The 23,339-nt window shown below is 36.9% G+C and overlaps 2 protein-coding genes across 5 annotated transcripts in view; both read right to left on the bottom strand.

Moving 5' to 3' along the window:
• The window catches only part of SHMT1 (serine hydroxymethyltransferase 1), a 50,168-nt gene extending 46,140 nt beyond the window's left edge, over positions 1-4,028 (bottom strand). Inside the window, exon 1 of one of the 3 annotated variants that reach the window (XM_074298299.1) lies at positions 3,768-4,028. The gene's annotated coding sequence lies outside the window, so the exon portion shown is untranslated. Of the gene's footprint in view, positions 1-2,772; positions 2,792-3,026; positions 3,604-3,767 lie in introns of those variants that run through there. The other 2 variants (XM_074298382.1, XM_074298214.1) reach the window with 2 other exon arrangements.
• Positions 4,029-6,100: 2,072 nt separating this feature from the next.
• TICAM2 (TIR domain containing adaptor molecule 2) lies at positions 6,101-22,990 on the bottom strand. Of its 2 annotated transcripts, none has more exons than XM_074297289.1 (2): positions 22,752-22,990; positions 6,101-11,139 (listed from the first exon to the last, which is right to left on the bottom strand). In XM_074297289.1, the coding sequence occupies exon 2, from the start codon at positions 11,127-11,129 to the stop codon at positions 10,527-10,529; it is 603 nt and encodes a 200-aa protein (XP_074153390.1). In that variant the 5' UTR covers positions 11,130-11,139; positions 22,752-22,990; the 3' UTR covers positions 6,101-10,526. The 2 variants fall into 2 exon arrangements, with proteins under 2 accessions (XP_074153390.1, XP_074153379.1); XM_074297278.1 differs by having other exon boundaries at positions 6,102-11,247.
• Positions 22,991-23,339: the final 349 nt, after the last annotated feature.

The following is a 23,339-nucleotide window of genomic DNA, read 5'->3' as shown; positions in this document are numbered from 1 at the left end:
CTCAAATAATATGAGGTAACACTTATATAACATTTTCTGTGAAAGGGACTGTGCTTTACAATTGCATATTATTTCAGTGGATCCTCATACCAGCCTTGGGAGGGAGGAAGGTGTTATTATTATCACCATTTTACAGATGAGGAAACTAAAGTAAAGAGATTAAGTAACTTGCAAGGGCACACACCTAGTAAGTATCTGAAGCAGGTTCTGAACTATCTCTGCCTCCAGGACTAGCACTTTGCCCACCACATCATTTAATACTCCGCTCCCTCCTCTTCTTTAAATAAGTCATTATATCTCTATCTCAATTTTCTTCATATGTAAAATGAAGAAATTATACTTTATGCTTCCTAGAGTTGCTTCATTCCAAATCTCTGATCCTGCAACTATTTGCTAAGCAAACTTAGGTATAGAGAACTGAATAACCTAATAAATATCAAGATTATTATTTAATTCCGATTATTTTCTTACACTATCAAAAAACTAAACAACAATTCCTAACCAAATCTGACCTTAGTCCTGCCTTACTGGGGAAAAAATAAGTTTAACTGTACTCTAGTAACAAAGAGGTATTACTTTTCACTGATAAAAGTATTTCTTATCTGTAGGAAGAGTCCATGTTCCAGAAAGAGAAGGCAGATTTGGAATTATATCGTTGTTGGTCCTATGCCCAATTTATTTGCAGCAACTAGGAGATCAGAGCTCAAGTATGAGCAATGCAACCCAATACACTTCACATCTGTTAACACATGTACATTCTGCAAATCAAATTCATATGAAGATTTTAGACCTATCAAAGCTTGCTTCTATAGTGGCTGAAAACACTCCAATCCTAGAACATAAAAACTTATGTTTGAACATTAACTACTCAAGGTCAAAAAACATGTAAAGTGCAAAAGAAGCATTTCCTGGCCACCAAATAAGTAAAGTCCATTTGGGAAATACCTCTGCCCAAAGGGAGACCTGTCTTTCAAGGACTTTTGTTCCAATAGTCTATTTTCTAACTCACTTCCACAGAGCTATTTCTTTCTTTCTTGAACAATAAATCATTTGATTTCATGACAAAAATATTTGATCAGTGGATGAGGAAAGGAATATTTTCAAAGAATTAAGGAAAATAATATGTTAAAAAAATTAAGAAGGATCTAAGAGAGTTAATGAGAGCCAATAGTGAGCATTGAAAGCAAGAGCCTCTTACTTGAGCCTGAGTCTGATGTATATCAGTTGTATGACTTTAGGCAAGGTATTTATTCTAGCCAAACTCTTTAAGACTCAAAACTCTGGAGCAGTTGTCAATATGTAAGGATAGAGGACATGGCATCTACTAAATTTAGCAATGTCATCTTTTGTTCCACCAAATCTAATCAAATCTAGTAATTTTCAAATGGGTACCAAGACTTAGTACATACTGACTGTATCACAACTCAGAGCCTCAGTTCTAACTGCTGAATAGTTCAATCACATCCTCCTCATAAACACACGGACTAGTGGTATCTATTAGATAACCAGAATTTATGAGTTGGATTCACTGAACTTCTGTTATCAGCCTGATTTTTTTGAAATACTGGTTTTAGCTTCATCCCAAATAAAAATAAAAGTTTAAGAATGGTTGTGGTTTGGTGGTAAATATTTTGAAATTTATTCAAGTATTCAGTGAAATACTCTGCCTTGGGTTACATATGTTGAACTCCCTGAAGGAAACATTAGTATGGAAACATAAAAACTCAAAGGTCAACAGTGTTAAATTTATTTGTACTGAATAGAAGGGAAGAAAAAAACACAAAGAAAGATCAAGTTTTAGGAAATGGATCAATTGTTCATTCCAGAAAAGTATATGACTAATGTGTAAATATGATTATTATGGGAAATTTATTATTATTTTCATTATTATCAATATGATATGTGATGGAGATACTAATAATCTAGATTTTTCAGTTACTGTTTTCCCAGCAGATTCTGAATTTGGATTCAGAGTCTTACACTGCAGCTTAAAATGATCAATCAATTCTTGATCAGGCTCTCAAAGACTGCAGAACCTGATCCCCATCCAAAGTCTGGATATGAACCTCACCAAGTAGTGACCCTCAGGATGTGTAACAAACACTTAAGAGCTGTTCCCACAGGTGTGGAGAACACCCATATTGTCCTGTACTTCCAGACTTGTCCAGGAAAACCCCTGGGGTTCTGAAAATGATTGTATTGTAATCCACCTTCCAGCTCTTTCCACTTAATGATTGGTGTATCTTGCAACAGGAGGTCTCCTACCTAGAACTTCCAGTTTGCAAAATGTATTCCTTTCTTTGAAAGTGATTAGTTAAATGGCTACTTGATCTCTAACATCAGGCTCTAGGCCTGCTTTGTGAGGCTCCAACTATTCAATTTAGAAACCAATACAGGAACATTGTTAACAAAGTGATTGCATATGTATAACCTATATCAGATTGCTTGCCGTTTCCGGGAGGGAGAAAAATTTGGAACTCAAAAACCTTATAAAAGTAACTATTGAAAGCTATCTCTACATATAATTGGAAAAAAATACTATTAAGTGGGAGGGGGATGCACAAAGATTTGGAGTCAGAGGACAAGGATTCAAAATCAGCTGTCACTTCTTGTGTAACTTTTAGTTTCTTTATCTATAAAAATGAGCGGCCTGATTTAAATGATCTGAGATTCCGTCCTGCTCTAAATCTAGTAATCTACTAGGGGAAGAACACAAAATAGATAACAAACGTCTGGAACTTCTTCATCCCATCTCACCAGACTGTTACGTACCTTTAGGTAGAAAATCTGAAATCTAAGTAGAGAGGCTCAGATAAGCTACACAGCTAAGTGCCAGAAACAGGATTTAAAAGCCCGTCTTCTTTCGGTCCAATCCAGCCCTCTCCGCACTCAGACAAGCAGCCTGTCCCCAGAGAGCCAAAGATCAGAACTCCGGAAGACACAAGCACACTTTCCTCCAAGCTTTTAAAAAGCAGAGAGAAAAATAGAGAAAAGAAAGTACGAAGCCCACCCCCTCTGAAACTTACCCCGCTTTCCGATAGGCGGCTGAGACAAGGAAGCCAAGAGAGGGGGAAGCCCCCAACACTCATTCATCATCACCTCCGTATTTAAGGCAGACTTCCTGGGCACATGGCATCTCTGGCCTAGTGTACTTGGCCCCGGCTTGGGGGAAAAGAGCAAGCGCGCGCGCCCTCGATAAGCCAGTCTGACTCTTTGCTAGGAAGGCGTGCAGCCGCCCCGAGCCAGTTTGTTCCAGGACCACCGGGCACCACTGCGCAGACAAGCGCCGGATCTTTCCCTACTATCTCCATAGCTTCTAAATCATCGATAATCCCCTAAGTGTCACCTGTTTTCGGACGGGGAGTAGTATGTATGGTGAAGCTAACCCCAGAAGTAAGGTACGAAATGAAATGCACGAATTACAGGGAAGCCAATTCTGGTGAAATGTAGTATCTGAAAATATGAACTACAAATCCACCAAGTTCACGGACCTCACGCGAGTACCCCCGCCCTAGATTACATCCGGCTTTCACCGAGCGCGGCCAGAATTCCGGGGAGAGAGGTGTGCGAGGCTGTGAACTTAGTGAAGGTTCGGCGGAGCCGCGGGGAGCGGGCGCAGCTGCCCTGGCCGAGCTGATCTGGGGTCAGGACGGGGGACACTGCTGCTGAGCAGGACACAGCGGGGCGGGGGTGGGGGTGGAGGAGGGCACCTGTCTCCGAGACCCGCCTCTCTCAGACGCACCCATTAGTTGCTAGTCAACACTTACAACTATTTAGGACCCCCGGAGACCTCGCAAAGGGAAGAGGGCGCGAAGACCACGTGACACGGCTCCCGGAGCAGCTCTCAGCGGGCCAAGGAATCCGAGGCGCGAACAGCTGGGAAAGTTCTAAAGCTGGCCGAAGTCCCCTCTCTGGCCGTCTCTGGTCAGCAAGTAGCAGCGGGACACCAAACGTGACCACCCTCCGTTTGACCCCGCCCCCTTTCAGCCCCGCCAGATTCTACCCTCGGGAATGGCTACGGCCGGGAGGGTGGGGTGGGGGTGGGTGGAGGAGGGAGCCGAATCTTTCTGGGACTGGGCTCGAGGAAGCGGTTTTGCTCCGCCCCTTTACAGATCCGCCAAACATTAGAGGCGGGAGGGCGGTGGTGGGCGGAGCCGATTCTCCGGGAGCGGGCTAGGGGGAGCAAGTGTGAACAAGTATTGTGGCAAAAGAATGGTATCTATTCTGGCGCCCTCTTTCCCTCTTTTCAGACGTTATTGGCTGGAATGATGGCGATGAGCGGAGCCACTCTGCGGAGGGCGCAATTTTGGGGGTGTCAAGAAAGGTCTCTATTTGGAGCTGCTTCTCAGAGCTCCGCTTCTTCTCGGCCCGGTTATGAGCACTAAACAGCACGGCAGAGGGGGGCGGGTCTCTCGAGGCCGGAGAGAGTGGCCTAGGCTGAAATTTGGCGAAGAAAGGGAGGGGACTGCGCTCTGATTTGGCGCCTCTCTGTCTGGCCATGCTGATTGAGGGAGAAGCAGTTGCTGGTCCTTGATTGAAGCAGCCCCCATTAAAAAAAAAAAAAAAAAAAAAAAAAAAAAGTTTTTTAAGCATCGTCCTTCCCTCCCCACCTCTACCTTTTCCTATAAAATACCCATACCATTTGGTTCTGTGCTGCTTTATATGGCAATAAAACCTTTTTTCCTCGGAAAAACCGGTGCCTAGGTCATTCTTACCTATCAAACCTGCTCTCCCACTGCACAAAGATAACATGAAAATAATGTGTATAAAATTGCATGTGTATATGCAAAAAACCAATATACATAGACACATATAATCCAAAAGGAAGATGATATCACAGAGAGGTTTTAGTAGAAGAGGGAGTCAGGGAAAAAAAAAAAAAGAGAGAGAGAGAGAGAGACCATGGAATCTGAACTATCTTGATGAAGACCCAGGAAACCACTAAGAGATGGGCAAGCATTCCCCTCAAAAAAGAGCCTGGATAGTTCTTCAAGACATCATCAAAACTGTCCTGATATACTATAACCAGAGGGGGAAATAGTCATTGAAAGAATTCATCACTTCCAGAAAGAGATCCCACACGGAACATTGTTACTTAACTCCAGAACAATACTCTCAAGGAAAAAATACTGCAAGCTACCAGAAAAAAACAATTCAAATATCAAGGAATCATAGGATTACCCACAATCTTGGCAGTGTCTGCAATAAAGGACAAGGAGGTCCTGGAATACCATATTCCTGAAGGCAAAGGACCAGAGGTTAGAACCAAGAATTAACTATCCAGCAAGACTGATCATTATCTTTCAGGGAAGGAGATGGATCTTCAATGAAGTAAGAGACTTAATCATTTCTATTGAAAAAAAAAATAGAACTAAACAGAAAATCTGATCTTCAAACACAGAACTCAAGAGAAGTATAGTAAGGTAAGCAGGAGAAAAATATATATTATTTAAAGGTTAAACTGTTTACATTCATAGATGGGAATTAAAATAAAAATAGATCTAATTAAAAGAGATAAGGAAGGAAATTACATCTTGTTAAAGGGTACCATAGACAATGAAATTATATTGATACCAAATGCATATTCCTCAAGTGGTAGAGCATCCAAATTCTTTTTTTCCTTGACTTTTAAAAATATTTTATTTAATATTTTAAAAAAATTGAACATTTAAATTTTAATATGTATTTTAAAATTTAATATTTTAAAATTTATTTAAAATTTTTATTTATATTTTAAGGCCAACTTGACCTTATGAAGAACTAGCTTCATCATGATTAATTGATGAAAAAAATTGTATCATTTAAGTGATTTTTTTTAGTTGAAATCCAGTGAAAGAAGATTTAATATAGTTGTGATTTTAGTCTTACACAGTTTCAAAAAATCAATTACATAAATATTAGATTGAGGAGGCCTAGCTAGACACAATTCATATAAAAAAGGTTAATATTCCCGGAGACTCTGGAACCAATTAGTGACTATTTAAGTGATATTTTAATACATGAAATAGATTTGAATTATTTACATAATTTTATAAATAAAAATGTAAAAATAATATTTCAATCACTGCAACTACATTATACAAAAAGCTAGAAAGATAGCTAGTATTAATGCAATTAGTAGTTCTAAAGTTGAAAGAGGAAATCTAATAATTATACTTTTTTTTTTGACAGTATATATGCATGAGTAATTTTTTTATAACATTACCCCTTGTATTCATTTTTCCAGATTTTCCCCTCCCTCCTTCTACTCCCTCCCCTAGATGACAGGCAATCTCATACATTTTACATGTGTTACAGTATAACCTAGATATAATATATGTGTGTAAATCCAATTTTCTTGTTGCACGTTAAGAATTGGATTCCGAAGGTTTAAGTAACCTGGGTAGATAGACATTAGTGCTAATATTTTACATTCACTTCCCAGTGTTCCTTCTCTGGGTGTAGTTCTTTCTGTCCATCATTGATCAGCTGGAAGTGAGTTGGATCTTCTTTATGTTGGAGATATCCACTGCCATCAGAATACATCCTCATACAGTATTGTTGTTGAAGTGTATAGTGATCATCTGGTTCTGCTCATTTCACTCAGCATCAGTTCATGCAAGTCTCTCCAAGCCTTTCTGAATTCATCCTGCTGGTCATTTCTTACAGAGCAATAATATTCCATAACATTCATATACCATAATTTACCCAACCATTCTCCAATTGATGGACATCCATTCATCTTCCAGTTTCTAGCCACTACGAAAAGAGCTGCTACAAACATTTTGGCACATACAGGTCCCTTTCCCCTCTTTAGTATTTCTTTGGAATAAAAGCCCAGTAGTAGCACTGCTGGATCAAAGGGTATGCACAGTTTGATAACTTTTTGGGTATAGTTCCAGATTGCTCTCCAAAATGGCCGGATTCTTTCACAACTCCACCAACAATGCATCAGTGTCCCAGTTTTCCCACATCCCCTCCAACATTCATCATTATTTGTTCCTGTCATTTTAGCCAATCTGACAGGTGTGTAGTGATATTTCAGAGTTGTCTTAATTTGCATTTCTCTGATCAGTAGTGATTTGGAACACTCTGAAAGAGGAAATCTAAAGAATATAATTTGTGAGGGTAAATAATACTTTAAAATTGGGTCACATAAAGTTTAATGACAATAAATTTATTGGAAAAGATCAGATTGAGATGCAACCCTGAATTGCAACCTTCAGTTGGCTGTGAATTAAGAGTTAGGCAAAAATGATTTAAAGCATTCTTCTTGATTTGACTTGATACTGGGAGCCAGTCCTCAAGGCATGTGTTGGCCACATGCTGCCTGTTGACAATCCATATGGGGATTTGTTGAGTATGCGTCTGAAAGTGCATATGATAATATGTAATGGAGGACTTGGATTCAGAGAATGGGAAATCTTTTGTGACTATTTCTTGTTTTCTTACTAAATGATACATGAACAGGCCAATCTTACTCTCTTTCCTTGTGACAAATGAGGTAAAAACTGCTCTAAGTCTCAAAATAGAGGAAAGAGATAACTCTTTGCAGGACTTAATCTATGGCTTTGAATGCTTCTCTTTCTATTGTGTTTCTTACCATTGTGTTATTTACCTCTTGTGTTACTTACCATTCTTAGGTGAATGAAGATCTGAGAAGGCTTCAACCTTGTGAGCTTTGAAACGTTGAAAAAGCCACTAGGGTGATTTGAGAGGCTTGGACATGGCCAATGTGGGAATTTGTTCTCCTTGATTATACATATTTATGATAAGAGTTGTTGTTTTTTAAATAAATAGATGGGAGGGAGAGAATTTTTTTGCATATTGAATAAAAACTAATTTTTAAAAAAGGATGTATAGTAATAAGTTGCAAAACATTTTGCTCATAACTCTTGACTTTACTCTCCCACAAATACATACAATATCCAGAGGAAAAATAGATGAAAACTTTCTTGTTCAGTCATGTCTGATTCTTCATAACCCTTTTTGGGATTTCTCTTGGCAAAGATACTAAAGTGATTTTCCATTTCCTTCTCCTGTTCATTTTACAGGTAAGGAGACTATGGCAAACAGCATTAAATGATGTTTCTAGGGTTTGAGGTTGGATTTGATTCAAGGTTGACACTCTATCCAATTGTTCCATCTAGCTGCACCAGATTGTAACTTAGATTTATTTTTATTAGTGTTTGCCTTTTGTTTTCAGAGGACCAATGAAATCACAGAGTGAAGTCTTGACTTGCCAGTGAATGGTAAATTGGATTTGAGTGAGGCAAAGTTGCAGAAAGTTGTCAGTCATCAAAATTCAGATGCAAGATAAAAGTCAAGACAATGGCAATGACTTGGGTTCAGTAGATAAACTTGGCATCTTCTGCATTTTACCAAGCTTTAAGCATTCCACAGAACATGCTTCAGCTGCCTTCATGCCTATTGGAACAAATTATCCATTCTGCTAGAGGAAGTCTTCATGTGCTTGGGTGTCTTTACACTCTTCTACCTCACCAGAGTTTAATTCACCTTGACTATCCTCAACCTGGTTTATCTTAATGGTGGAGACTGTTTATTAGGGTGTGGCTACTGTACATGCTATGGCATTTTAGAGTCACAGGTGAGAGTGGGGTGATTGGTGGATAGGCAGTCTTGAAAAGGGCTGACAAACTACTGGGTCTGTAACCCAAAGAAATCATAAAAGAGGGAAAAGGACGCATATGTGCAAAAATGTTTTTAGTACTTTTTTTTGGATTGGCAAAAATTGAAAAATCAGTAGATGTCACTGACATGCCAAGGATGCTATAGCTATTTCTTCCCAAATGTTTGGACCTTCCAGAACTCACAAGTTTATTGCCAGTCCTAGGAATCTATCACGAGAAAGATGCTATATCTTCACAGACACATGGAATTGGGTGAGAGACAGAGAAATTGTCTCCCTTTCCCTTACCTGCCTCCTCCAGTTCTCTAAATAAGGCTGGAAACTATCCATATTCTCTACAGCTGGAAGTCATTTTCAGATTTTTAATTTGAAAAAAGTCACCTTTTATTTTTTAGAAGGATTAACAAGTGTAGCAAGAAAGTAGAAAACAGAACTCTGGACTTGGACCTTGGACCCTAATTCCTCTGTAAACTCTGAGTTTCAGTTTTCTTCATCTGTAAAATGAGAATAATAAAGTCTGTAGTAACCTATATCAGAAGATTTTTATGAAGCTCAAACTTGTTGAGTATGAAATGCTTTGGAAGAATTTTCAGGGTCCATGTCAGACACTTCACCAATAAGGCAGCATGGGTTACAGGCCGTCACACACTGCAGTTTATTTTATCTGCTCAAGAATATGACACACTCCATCAATAGGTGAAGGACATGTGACAACAGATTATATATATATAAAACCACACTTATATATACACACATACATGTATATGTAATATACATATACACACAAATATACATGCACAATACAAATATACACATATATAGATTGATCTATTTTTATATCTAGAGCAGCTGGATTGTTCAGTGGTTAGAGCCATGGGCCTGGAGTCAGGAAGACTTATCTTCTTGAGTTCAAATCTGGCTTTAGATACTTATTAATTGTGTAACTCTGGGCAAGTCACTAATTTCTGTTTGCATCAGGTTCCTTTTCTCAAGTGTATAATATATGTATAGACATCCATGTATGTGTTTTTACATGCTAAAATGGTGGACAGATGGATTTGGCTATATAATTTGCTGATACCTGCATTATAACATGTGGTCTCTTAGCAAATATTTACTGAATAACTAATTTCAATTTTCAGAAAATTTTCTTCACTAGGAGGAGCTAGAGATACATACAAAAAAATCAAACCTTTGGAATTTTCAAGGAGTTAGGTATGTAGAAAGGCCAATTGTCTTTTATCATTCCCTTTGAAAGAATGTATATGTGTGTGGGTATGTATACAAATACATATATATGTCAAAGACAAAATGCCAAGCTTATATTTTAATTTAAAAAAACATAGAATACAATTTTAAGAAATTATATAATATCCATAGGATCAGAGATAAAGAGCTGGAAAAAACCTTGGAAGCCAACTAATTCAACTCCCTCATTTTACAAATGAGGAAATTAAAGCAGAGAAATTATCGAACATTTATTAAATGTCAATCTGGAATTTGAAATAAGGTTTTCTGAATGTAAACCTGGCATACTACATTGAATCAAAGGAAAATACCCTTCAAGGAAAAGGATAAATCAAGGAAATGCCAAAAATGAATTAAAAGTACATCTTTTGTCACATATTCAAATTGTGGAGAAAATTAACCTTTCCAGGGAACAGAATAATCAAAATAGTTAATGCTTGTTTAGAGAAGCATGACAATTTCACAGGTTTTCAGTGCCAATGACTTTTCCCAGAAAAAGTATAATTCTTATTTCTAAGTTCTCAGAAAGTTTATTTTAACTTTTCTGGAAGATGTCATAAAACAACAAGATCATTTTATCTTCTCTGCCTCCAATCATGTAATTTTGTTTTGTTTCATTCACTAAAATGTCCTACTCTTCTTCCTTTTTTTAAGCATCTACCATATTTTTTGAATCTTTCCATATGGCCTTTTGTTTTTCATACACAGAATCCTGGAAAATGTTTTCTACTTGTTTACAAAACCCACAACTTTTTTCTTCCAGAGCATTGATAGTCTGTAAGGCAAATGGTGTCCTATCCCTGGGGAGAGGATTATTCAGGGGCCTCATTGGTATGACAGAATTGTATTTATGTTGTCTATTAATGGAGTTCATCAAGGATGTATAGAACTGGAAATTGCACCATGTATCCCTTAAAAAATTTTCAGTCAATAAAAAAATGGTCCATGCAGACCCGTTTACAGCGTCATCTAAATTCTGTAGATACTGTCTGCCACATGGCATTTCAGCAAAGATTATTCCAGGTTTAATGCCAAATTGATTTTGCAGCATCTGTTGGACCCTGAGGGCTTCATGGGTGTCATCTTCAGCATGCAGAATCACAAACTTAAAGAATACCTCTTCTTCCAAGTCTTCTTTAGCTATATCTTCTGCTCCCTCCTCCTCCTTGTCTTCCTTTAATTTATTCAAGTTCTTGTCAGTATGACTCTCTGTGATATCTTTAAAGTGTTTGACTTCTTGCTTAGTATCCATGCTCTTCCTCCTTGGAAAAGAAGAAAGAGGGGTGCAATTGATTTTAGAATTCTGGATGCCCATGATAAATATCCAAGTCAAAAGAGAATTTTGTTTAATCTCAACATTTCTTTCTGATCTGAAATAAGAAGAAAAAACAAAATTGGTAAATGAGTGAAAGGTGATGTCAAATGAGTTTCAGGAAGCTAATGATTTTTCTTTTGAGAATTTTACAAAATCTAGCATAGTAAAGATCAATAGAGAATCTTGCTTACATCAGGAATTTCCAAGTAAGATTTCAGTATAACAAAATGACCATCATTAAAAATGTAGTTAGTTTTGCCAAAAAGTCCCCATTATGCCATTTTATCTGTATGTAAGGAAAATAATACATCTGCAGTATTTGTCAGTGAACTACTTTGTAGGATACAACATGAGTTTTCTACTTTGGAACTTCTCTGAATGACTTTCACTATCATGCTCCAAGAAACTCACTCTTGAAATAACTTTATCATTCTGCCAGTTTTCACTAGCTTGGGGTACCTACGTGGTGCAGTGGATAGAGCACCAGCTCTGAAGTCAGGAGGACCTGAGTTCATATTTCACCTCAGACACTTAACACTTCCTAGCTGTGTGACCCTGGGCAAGTCACTTAACCCCAATTGTCTGGGGAGAGGGGGAATGATTTCACTAGCTTTGGTTTCTGTTGTTTAGTAGTTTTACTGGTTTCTAATTCTTTGTGATTTCAACTGTAGTTTTATTGGAAAAGATGTTAGTTAGTTTTCCATTTCCTTTTTTTTTCCACATTTTTCAGAGGAGAAAATTGAGGCAAACAGGGTTAAGTGACTTGCCCAGGATCACACAGCTAGTGTCTGAGGTCACATTTGAAAACTCTGGTTTTCCTGATTTTAGGACAGGTGTTCTATCTACTGTGCTACCTAGCTGCCCCCACCACCTTTGGTACTCTACCTCATCACTCCTCTGCCTCTCTAATTGGAGGGGTAGCACCATGAACTCCAAATCTCATTTAAAAAGAGAAAGGCCACATTTGAATTCAGGTATTCCTGACTCGAAGATCAACTACTCTAACCAGCGAGTCATATAGCTGTCTCTTTCAACTTATTACTGAGCAATAATTTAGCTTTCATATAAACTTTGAAATGCAAACACAGAAATCAATAGAAAACTGATAAAGCTTGGTTAATGAATAAGTGGGACTTAACCATCAGAAAGGGTTTATATTTAAATGAAGAGATTAATTTCCCTTAAAAATTATTGATATAAAAGGGAACCAAGAAATATAATCACAGCAACTGGGTACAGTTTTGCTTTATTTTGATAGTTTTAAGAAAAGAGGGAAAAAGGAATACACTAGGAAAGAAGTCGGAGAGGGACTTCCTAGTTCTCATAATCGGGATGCATTGAAAAGAAGAGTATACAAAGGAGTGGTATTTCTAGATACTATACTCCTATCTGAAAAGCAGAGAATGCACACACACACACACACACACACACACAACTAAGAAACAAGTTGGGACAAGGAAAGGCAAGACAAATGATTATCAGGGAGGAGAGATGGGGGAGGGAATCATCACAAGCAAAACAAAAGTCACTTTTCAAAACAATAAAATAGAAAACAATCAAAAAATAGTGCAAGAATTAGAGATTAAAGTGTGGGTTTGATGGAAAGAGGAGGGGGAGGGGAGGAGAAATAGATTGACTTCTATTATACAATATGAATGTTGATCAGATTCTTTCTTTTCTCACTTTTCCTTCATAATTTGGAATTATGCAAATAAAGTGACTAAAATGCCCAAACCACTTTACTCAGAGATTCTACCACTGGCCAAATAGGTCTTTGAAAAAAAGAAAGTTCCAATATTCATTAAAATATTTAGAGTAGCGTTTGCTGTGGTCGTAAAGAAGTAAAAATAGATGCTCACTAACAAGGTAATAAATGGTTAAGCAAATTGTGGTACATGAATGTAATGGAATATATCTGTGATGTAAAAAACCACAAACATGATGAATACAAAGAATAATGGGAACACTTATATAAACTAATATAGAATAAAATAAGCAGAGCCAAGAAAATAATAAATACAATACCTAAAACAATGTAAAAGGAAAGAATAATAACCACAAAATAATCTAAAATTAATGTAAAATGACAAAGAACAAGTATGATCCCAAAGAAGTGACATGAAAATATACCTCCTGTCCTTGCCCCCATTCCTTTCCAGAAGGAGGAGGTCCATAGGTAGAGAATATCATATACATCTTCAGATTTTTTATGTCACATGATTGATTTTGCTGATTTTTTCTCTTCCATTTAAAAAAAATTCTAGTTGCTTCTAAAATATATCAATTACAATTCATTATTGTTTTTAAAAGGTTTCTTCCCCCTCTCATAAGTGAAAAAGATATGCAATTTGATTCCCTGAGGTTTTTTTCATATGAACTGTTCATAAGCCAGGACTCCCATACACTAAATTTGTAAAATATTTGATTTTTTAAAAATTAGGCACATACATTTTTTTACATTTTTATGTAAATTTACATTTACCCCCCAAAAGTCATGTTATTCATTTTGGTCCATTTTTCTGGCATGCTTATACTTTTTTGCATTTTACTTCTTAGATATCACCCCCATATCTGTTATACATAAATTTAACAAGAATGACTTGTCTTTTTTATCCTCACTCACAAAATGTTGAATGACATAAACCTATTGACAGAGCTCTGAGGGCTTCACATAAAGAAAACCTCTAATGAATCCATGTCAATATGAATGCAGTTTGAGTCCAGCTGTTCAATCAGTTATTAATTCAACTAATTTTACCATCCTCTATTCTATGTTTCTCCATATCGTTCACAAAGATAACATAAAAAATCATTCAACGCCTTGCTTAAAGCCCAAAATAGATGTCTAAAGACTTGTCAGGTTTTTTGTTTACCAGGCTTGTTATCTAGATGAAAAAAGAAAGTAACATGTTCTTAGTGAATTGTTTTTTTCATGGTCACTGTACTAAAAAATCACATATTTAATAATCCATTATAGAATTTTGCCAGGATTTGATATCATGATTTAGAATCTAGAGTTTGAAGAATTTTTTTTCTCCTATTTTGAAAATGGGAACATTATTTGCTTATTTTTTGTTTTCTGAGGCTTTCTGTTCTCCATGATTTCTTAAAATGTGGGATGTAATATATATACACATGTGGCTATCTGAACTCTTTTAAGGCTGGTACTTCTTTATTATAGCCTCATTTATTTTGTGTTTCAGTGCTATATTAATCCATATTTAGTCATACCTTTTCAATCTTAAGATTTATTTATTTAGTTTTATTTGTTGAAGATAATTTCTGGTAGAAATGACAGATGAAATAACAGATGGATATTTTTTTCTGTCATCTTCCCCAAATGTACTTTTTTTCTCCATTTCATTGATCTGAATATAGCTTTAAATGTCAATTTTCTTGTCTTTTGCATTTTTTCACAAATATGAAGTTTAGCAACACTATCCTTATAGCTTTTTCAACTCATATTAGTCTTTGGTACTATACCATTGTTTGCATCTTTTGTATATAATACCTGCACATAGAAAGTACCCTAGTTCCTTCCCATAAAAGCTGCCTCAGGTTCATTATATTTTGTGGGACAACATTCCAGGAACTAGAAAAAATAACAATGAAATACATGTGATCATTCAAAGGAAATAATGAAAAATAGTGGGAAAGAGAGGTAGTATCTCAGTACCAATTCTCTACACTATAAAGAAGTAATCATAAAAATGAATTAGGACTGGACTAAAAAAATCAAGAGCTCAATCAATGGAACAGATTACATAAAATACAGATGCAATTAGGGTAGCAAAGTGTAAGACTTTCAAGCCCCTGAAAGAACTCATTACCTGACAAAAATTATTGGAAAAATGAGAATGCAGTTCGATAGGAATTAGTCATAGACCAACTTCTTACAACATGTAGCAAGATAAACTTCAATGGATAAATGACTTAGACACAGAAGGTCACATCAAAAGTAAATTAAATCAGAAAAAAAAGAGTTCATGAGTAAGCAAATGATACAGAGATCAAATGAGACAAAATGGACAATTTTGATGATATAAATGGGAAACAGACAATTGGGAAAAAATCTTTGCAGCAAGTTTCTCTGATAAAGGTCTCATAATCAAGATAAACAAGATACTGATTCAACCTTTTAAGACTTGATAAATGATCAAAAGAAATGATCAGTTTTGGAGAAAAATCCACACTATCAACAATATGTGAAAAAGTGCTCCAAGTCACTAATAATTAGAGAAATGCAAATTAAAGTACATCCATCAAATCAACAAAGATGACACAAAAGGGAAATGGCAAATGTTGCAGGGTCTGTGGGAAAACAGGCATTACTAGTGCACTACTGGTGGAGCTGGGAATTAGTCCAATCATTCTGGAAAGTAACTTGTAACTACGTATCCAAATGAAACTCTGTAAACCCTTTGATTTAGCAAATACCACTGCTATGCTTATATACACCCAAAGGATATCAAGGAAAGGGGGGAAAAAGTTCTATGTGAACAAAAATATGTTCATGTTGAGAGAAATAATTATTAAATAGCCAATTCTTGGGGAAAGCCCGGGTATTTTTACCCCTTCCTAGATCCTCATTCTTTACTAGACCAAGCCTGAATCTTAAGGACATTGTTGATAGATGAAATTGCCCAAATTCAGAGGGGGAGGGAGAGTATGTACATATTTTTCCATCCTGGCTGAGAGTTATTGCCCCATCCAACTAGAAAATTTTATAAAGAATTTAATTTAAGGTGAATTCTGGCCCATTGTGTTCTCAGGCAGGTTTGGGCACAGAAGTAAATCTTTTCTTTAGATGATTGCCAGAGGCCAGGAGTGGTCTGGGAGTAAGAATAATCAGAGTCATATCCCCCAAACCCTTATTAGAACAGGTCCATCTTTCATTATGATATTCCTTCTTCTCATGAACTATTAATAAGTCGGTGTTGATTGCCACCCTCAGGAAAATCCATTCTTCCAAGAACATCTAAACATTGAATGGGTTCCATGAGGGATCTTTGGCATTCCAGAATACTATTGACTCTTTTTATTAATTATATATTAGCTTGATTAATAAAATGTTTAATTGTCCAGAAACTGTCTCTCAAACTTTCTATATATCACAATGTTGGGCCCAAATTGAAAACTAAGGAATTGTCCTTTTAGGGAATGTCTAACAAATTATAATATATGAATATTATAATTTGTTAGCCATTCCCTAATATAATAGCATTTTATTTTACCAGAAGAGACAAAATACACAGTTTAATAGGAAACTGGGAATTCCTTTATAATCTAGTATAAAATTCAATGAAAATAACTAGAATTTTATATATCTCTACCTAAAAATATAAATATGTAGCTTGATAGAGATATTTACACATAAAATACACATATATGTATATAGAGAAGGGCATATATATATATATATATATATATATATATATTTATATATTTGTACAGAAAAGCATGAGTAAGAACAAATAGGCTAGTTTAGCTGGACTAAGAGAGAAAGAGAGACAGAGACAGAGACAGAGAGAAAGAGATAGAGACACAAAGAGAGAGTATGTGTGTTGGGGAAGAGACAGATACACAAAAAGAGAGTATGTGTGTTGGGGAGGAGGGAATGACATATAATCTTATATAAGGCTAGAGCTAGATTCTGAAAGGATTTAAATTGGAGGAGTATGTATTTTAACATAGGGGCAATAATAAGAAGCTATTAAAACTTCTTGAGGGAGGGAATGCCATATTTGAATCTGTGTTTCAAGATTATAAATACTTCAGCTGTGTGGAAAATGATTTGAAAAAGAGAGAGACAAGATATAAGGAAACCATTTACAAAGCTATTGCAACAATCCTGAGAGAGGCCTGAATTAGTGAGACTGTGGTTTGAGTGGAAAGGAGGGGACAGATATGAATATTGTTTAAGTGGAATTGGTAAGATTTTGCAACTGAAGGGATATGGAATGGTGATGGTGAATGAGAGTGAATTGTCAAGAGGTATTCCTACTTTGCAAACTTTGGAGACCAGAATAGCTGTGCTTCTGAAAGAAATAGGGAAGTTAAAAAGAGTAGTGACTTAAGATCAGGAAATACTATTTAAAGCCCTCTTGAATAAAACTTATACACATTTTTTCTCAGTCTTCTTAAAATTCTGTACTCAGCAGAACAGGCATTATGGGGAACCTTTTTGCCAGTGCCCTCTTTTCCATTTTCCATCCCAGCTTGACACAGATTCCTTAATCCTATAGCTACAGTCAGTCAGTAAGCATTTATTAAATGCCTACTATATGCCTGGCACTTGCTAAATGCTGGTTTTACTAAAAGAGGCAGCTCCTGCCTTCAAGTAATGCTTGAGGAGCTGGGGTTGTTTCTCCTCCTCCTCCTCCCCTCCCCCCTCTTCCTCCTTCTCCTCCTCCTCTCTTCCAGCGCTCCCAGTTTTCCAGTATAGGCCCTCCTCGCCTGCCTCCTGCCTTGATCCCTGCATAAGTCTGATGGGGGAATCTGCCTGCTTCAAGTCTTTCTCCACTACAAACCATTCCCCATTCAGTCACACAAAGGATAGGTCCCACTAGCTACTACTTAATAACAGTTTCCGGTCATTCAGGAATCAAAAATAATAAGCTCTCTGCCTTTTAGATCCCTTCACAACCTCATCCTCTCCGGCCTCTCCAATTTTCTGGTACCTTGCTCCTCACCAGGTCCTCCTGGAGCTAGTAACACTGCCCGCTTTTCTGTTCCACAAACAAGACACCTCATTGCTAGCTCTGGGCATCTCTTCCTCCTCAGCGCTATGAACTGGCTGCTTTTAAGTCCCATAGGAAGCCTTCCTTAACTTCCTGAATGGAAAATAGAGAAAAGAGGGGAGAAGGAAACCTGGCTCCCTCTTCATTTCAACTTTTGGGTCCAGCCAACTCCAGTCCCCCTGGAGCTGAAGGAGACATGGTCACTCCTAACCACTGGAAGATCCCAGACACTTAACCACTCCCATTCTTCTGATAAGGTAGAGTTCCACGGGTCTTACCACCAGTTCTGCCATTATTCCCTAATGACCACCAAGATCCTCCCTGCCCTACAGCATTGACCCTGAATACTGCCATCCAACCTGTCTCAATGCCCTAAGAAGCCTGAGCTGAGGAGATTTTCCATCCACTTCACAACTGAATCTTCCTTTGCATCCTTTTTCTGCCAATTAGGATGTAAATTCCTTGAGAACAGCAACTGTCTTGCTTTTCTATTTGTATCCAAAATGCTTAGCAGAGTCCCAGGCACAGGGTACTCATTTAACAAATGCTTCTCATTCATCAATTCATTTTGTCCCATTGAATAAAACCCATTATTATACATTGGTTGCATAGCCAACTATTCATTTCCCAAGTCCTCCTTTCCCTTCCCATGTCAAGAACTTCTATTTGAAGAAAGAATTATAAACCACATTTTTGCCCAATAATGTCTTTTGTTTTTACACAGGACTTCAATACACCCACACCCACTTATTAATTCCCAGAGAAGTAGATAAAGGATAGTGGGGATAAGTCTTGGCAGGCTTTAAACCATATTTAAAATATATGTTCCAGTGTGTGTGTGTGTGTGTGTGTGTGTATACATACATATTATATGTATACATGTTTGCATAAATTACATATATATTATATGTAGGTAAGGGAGATATACAGTAAATGTATATAGGATAGATATAGGAGATATATGAGATATAAGATATTTATATTGGAGAGAGATAGGAGATATATATATATATATATATATATATACATATATATGACATAGACATAGATGTAGCTTATATTCAACATGTGTATATATGTATCCATGGATAAGCATATATAGGATATATAGGAGAGATATATAGTAAATGTATATAAGATAGACATAGGAGCTTTTTGGGAGATATATGAAATGTATATATTAGTGACAGGTTTATTTATAATATGACATATAGATCTATGTATCATATATATGCTTGCATGCACACACATATACATGCATGCATGTGTATGTATATTATGTATATATGTGTATGTGCATGTGTGTTTCTCACCCATATATTTTCCAGGGCTTGTGGATTCTTGCTTCAGAGTGATCTAAAGGATACACCATCATTAATTTCTTTTGTATGGGAAGTATCTAATATAATTAATTATATAATTAATTCCATTGTTAACAAGGTGTTTTTCTCCCTCCTGTTGTTTTTCAGTCTACCACCTTTTTAATACTGATTTGGACCCTCCTCTCTCTATACTCCCATGTTCTTAGAATCTTTTTTTCTATCTGAATTTCTTTTGTGATTATTTCTGCTATTATACTTACGATATGTTTATTTCTAAACCAGAAAACAGAGGAATATTCCTCAAGTTTTTGAGTTGTTTAGTCTTACAAGGAAACCAGCTTGGATTTATAGACAACGATGATAATTGCTTTTAGATAGGAACACAAACAGCCCATACCTGTATTTTACTAGACTCATTCTTTTAGTCTAAAGTGAGAAAAGCAAGCCTTTTCATTCTTTCAATTGTCCTCTGAAAATTCTAATAAAATTTTCAATGATATTTCCCTCAAAAATTGAAAAAAAAAACTGACTAAATCTTATTTCTTTCATGAAAATAGCTTATAGTCTAAGAATTTTTGAAACCAAATTATCTGGTTTTAAGTTCAAATTTTTTAAGTTTCAGAATTAACTTCACTTTTACTTTCTATTTTAGTTAGTATTAATTCTGGTAAAAATAAAAACAACAGACCTTTTGTCACCAAAAAAGGGAAAAGCAATGTAATTTGCAAGAAATTTTCTTGTTCTTGGCAAAGGTGATGAAGTGATTGGATTTCCTTTTCCAGAGAAAACTGATGCAAACAGGATTAATTAATTTGTCTAGAGTCACACAGCTAATAAGTATCTGAGACAAAATTTGAACTCAGATTCTCCTAAATCTAGGGCTAGCACTTTCCATCCCCTGTACCACATAGCTACTACAAGAAATCTTGAGTATTGCATATTTGTACTTAAAAATGATTATTTGCATTTATATGACAGTTTACAATTCATAAAAGACTTTCTGAATACAATCCTGTGAAGTAAATTATAAAATATTAAAATAAATTTTATTTTTAGCAAAGTCATGAGATATTTTTCCTTTGTTTTCTAGATGGAAGATACTGATTTTTCCCCCCAAACAAAAGTAAAATTCTGTTTCGGGGCAGCTAGGTGATGCAATGAATAGAATGCTGGGCCTGAGTTAAAATTCAGCCTCAGATACTTACTAGTTATTTGACTCTGGGCAAGTCACTTAATCCTGTTTGCCTTAACTTTCCTTATCTATAAAATGAACTGGAGAAGGAAATGCAAATTACTGCAGTATCTTTGTCAAGAAAACAACAAAGAGGTCACAAAGACTTAGACATAACAATAAAAAAATTCTATTGTAACCACTACATCAAATTTGGAAAAATATGGAACTCAAATATATTTCTTGTTAAATTATCTACCTTTCAGGGAGAGTGAAGTAGGCCAAACTATACAATCTCATATTCAAATAACTGTCACCAGAATGAACGTTCAGTACCAGCATTCTTCAGGGCTTTGTTTAAGACTAGATTGAAGGTATAGCAATTATAAACTTTTAGGAGAATGATGCTTTGGCATCTTAAATATTTATCAAAGAGGTCCACAGATTATCTGTTTTTTTTTTTTCCTTTAATACTGTGTCTCCTTATTTTGCAGTGCAGGGACTTCTCAAACTTATCCCACTGTGATATAGGATCTTTGACACGCTTTGTTTCCAATCCGGACCAGTTTGCCTCTCTTTAGGCACTCTAGTAGTCCTTTGATCTGGACGTTTACCATATTAGTGATCAGCTTATTGTACAATAATTCAGAACTTTCAAACTCAAAAGATCCACAGCTTTTCCAAAAGATGAGATTACAAGACTTCACTGACACTTCTCTCTAGGAGCTATAAACTTTGAGGGGCAAAATAGAATTTTTCTAGGCATTTATTTATTTAGGAAAGGAATTTAGTAATAATAGTTAAGGATCTCATCTAAAGAGACTGAATATCAAAAAGATTTTTTTATGAGGAAAATCTCAGTGATTTCACTGAGTGTCTATCTTTTCCATCTATTCACCTACAGATGAAAATAATAGTCCCTCCAAATCTTAACATATAGTCTTCATGAGAAGCTGTGGTCTCAGATTCCCTATCTTGTGGCCAACCTTTGGGTAATGAGTCTTTCTGCACTTCACTAGGCTGCTCTTCAGCTAGGAGTCATATAGTCCACCTCAAAAAACTGAGATTTCATTTTTGTGGTGTAACCTTCTAGATAGGAGAATTACCTGTAATCAGTCAGTTAAAGATCATGGATTAAGTGTCTCCTTAGTTAGGAAGACTTGAATTAGAACCTTGCCTCAGATAGTTATATGTTGCTGCTTAAGTTGGTTAACCTCTGTCAGTTTCTTCATCTGTAAAATGGGGATAATAATAGCACCTAACTCAGAAGGTTGTTGTGTGGATCAAATTAGATGAATTATATAACATTATCTAAATGCTAGCTATTTCTAAGATTATCATCATTTAGAGGTGGAGGACTAGACAGTCTCACTTTTGTATTTGTATCACCAACAGTGACTGGCCCTTAAAAAAAAAAAAAATTGCACCTATGATTTAGGAAATTTGGTGTGGAAAGTTCCCTATTAAATAGTACACTGTTCCTTCTAGTCCCAGAGTGCCTGAGGCACTGAAAAAAGATTATAGGGTCCCATGGCAGTCTATCTCAGATACAGAACTTTTACTCCAGTCTCCCTGACCTCGAGGCTGATGCCAACTCCCTATTCACTAAGTTATGTTGCCGTCAAGAAGATCTAAGTTCAAATCGCAGACTCACTTAACTAGTTGTGTGACCTCAACACTATTTACTTACCTCAATTTCCTCATCTGTAAAATGAGTTGGAGAAGGAAATGGCAGAGCACTCCCAAATGGGGTCACACAGACTGAGGTATCACTGATCGAAAAGTATGTGCACACACGTTTGTGTTTATAGAAAACGTTTACATTTTAGTTTTTCAGTGATCAGAAATTCATTTTTTCTGTCCCTTTCACCACTGGGAGCTTATTCTATTATCTTTAGTCCGTTTGGCTTAGTGGACCTTTACAGGGCTGGATCTGAAGTTAGGAAGAGTTATGCACTCTCTGTTTTTGTGCTTTAAGAAATCTTGATTCACCAGTAAATCTCAAAATTAGATATTATGGATGTTTTCACATTGACAAAATTACACGCTCTTCGTTTACAGTAATAAGGATATGATTATTTCTTACTGCCATGCCATTGCAGAGTCAGGAATATAAAAGCACTTAATTTTACCCACAAATCCTTCATTTCAGTTTCATATGTGAGTCTTCAAAATTACCAGTAAGTTCTTGTAACTCTCTTGCTCCTTCCAAAAGATGACGTTCAGCGAGCTGAGGACTCGACCGCCTCCTCTCCCTCCCACTCTGTCCCCCCCCACCCCTGTCCATCCCATTCATCTCCATCCACCCCCATCAGTCCCAGCACACCTGAGCCTATCTCCAGGTCTGAGGAGGAGTCCACTCTCCAGAGGCGCTGCTCGCTGAAAGCCACTTTATCCCAGACTTCGTGAACTTGCCTCTTAGGCAGGAGGTCCAGCTTTTCCCTTTCTTTAGAGAGGGGACGTGAGTGGCACGGGTGTTTGTGGAGGAGTCCTCGGCGTCGCAGACCTGTCTCCCCCTTCCAGCTACTCCGTCCGCCCGACAGCCCGAACACAGCTCCGGCAGTCTCTTCGCCTGCGGAAGTTGGGGCTACTGATAGCCACACCCCCAGAAAGAGGGACTTGTTTAACCCCGGGAATGGGCTGTTCCCCTTTGCTAATCTGCTAATACTGGAAGTCAAGAGCAAGGCTTGGTGCTGCGGGGGCGGCAGAAAGTAATTGGGGTCCTCGGCAGAAGCGGGGAGCTTTCACCCCATTCCGAGCTGTCCGCTGTGCAGTAAGCTCACCAGATCACAGATTTAGGGCAGCAAGGGACACTGGGGATCATCTCATTATGGCGGTTATCTGTCCTCATGTGAATTTTTATCTCCAAATCTTGTCTTAGACTTGTCAAATACAAGGTTTTTATGTTTATTTG

Source organism: Sminthopsis crassicaudata, chromosome 1, assembly GCF_048593235.1.
Source record: "Sminthopsis crassicaudata isolate SCR6 chromosome 1, ASM4859323v1, whole genome shotgun sequence".
Taxonomy (NCBI): Eukaryota; Metazoa; Chordata; class Mammalia; order Dasyuromorphia; family Dasyuridae; genus Sminthopsis; species Sminthopsis crassicaudata.
This window is presented reverse-complemented; position numbering and strand designations above follow the sequence as displayed.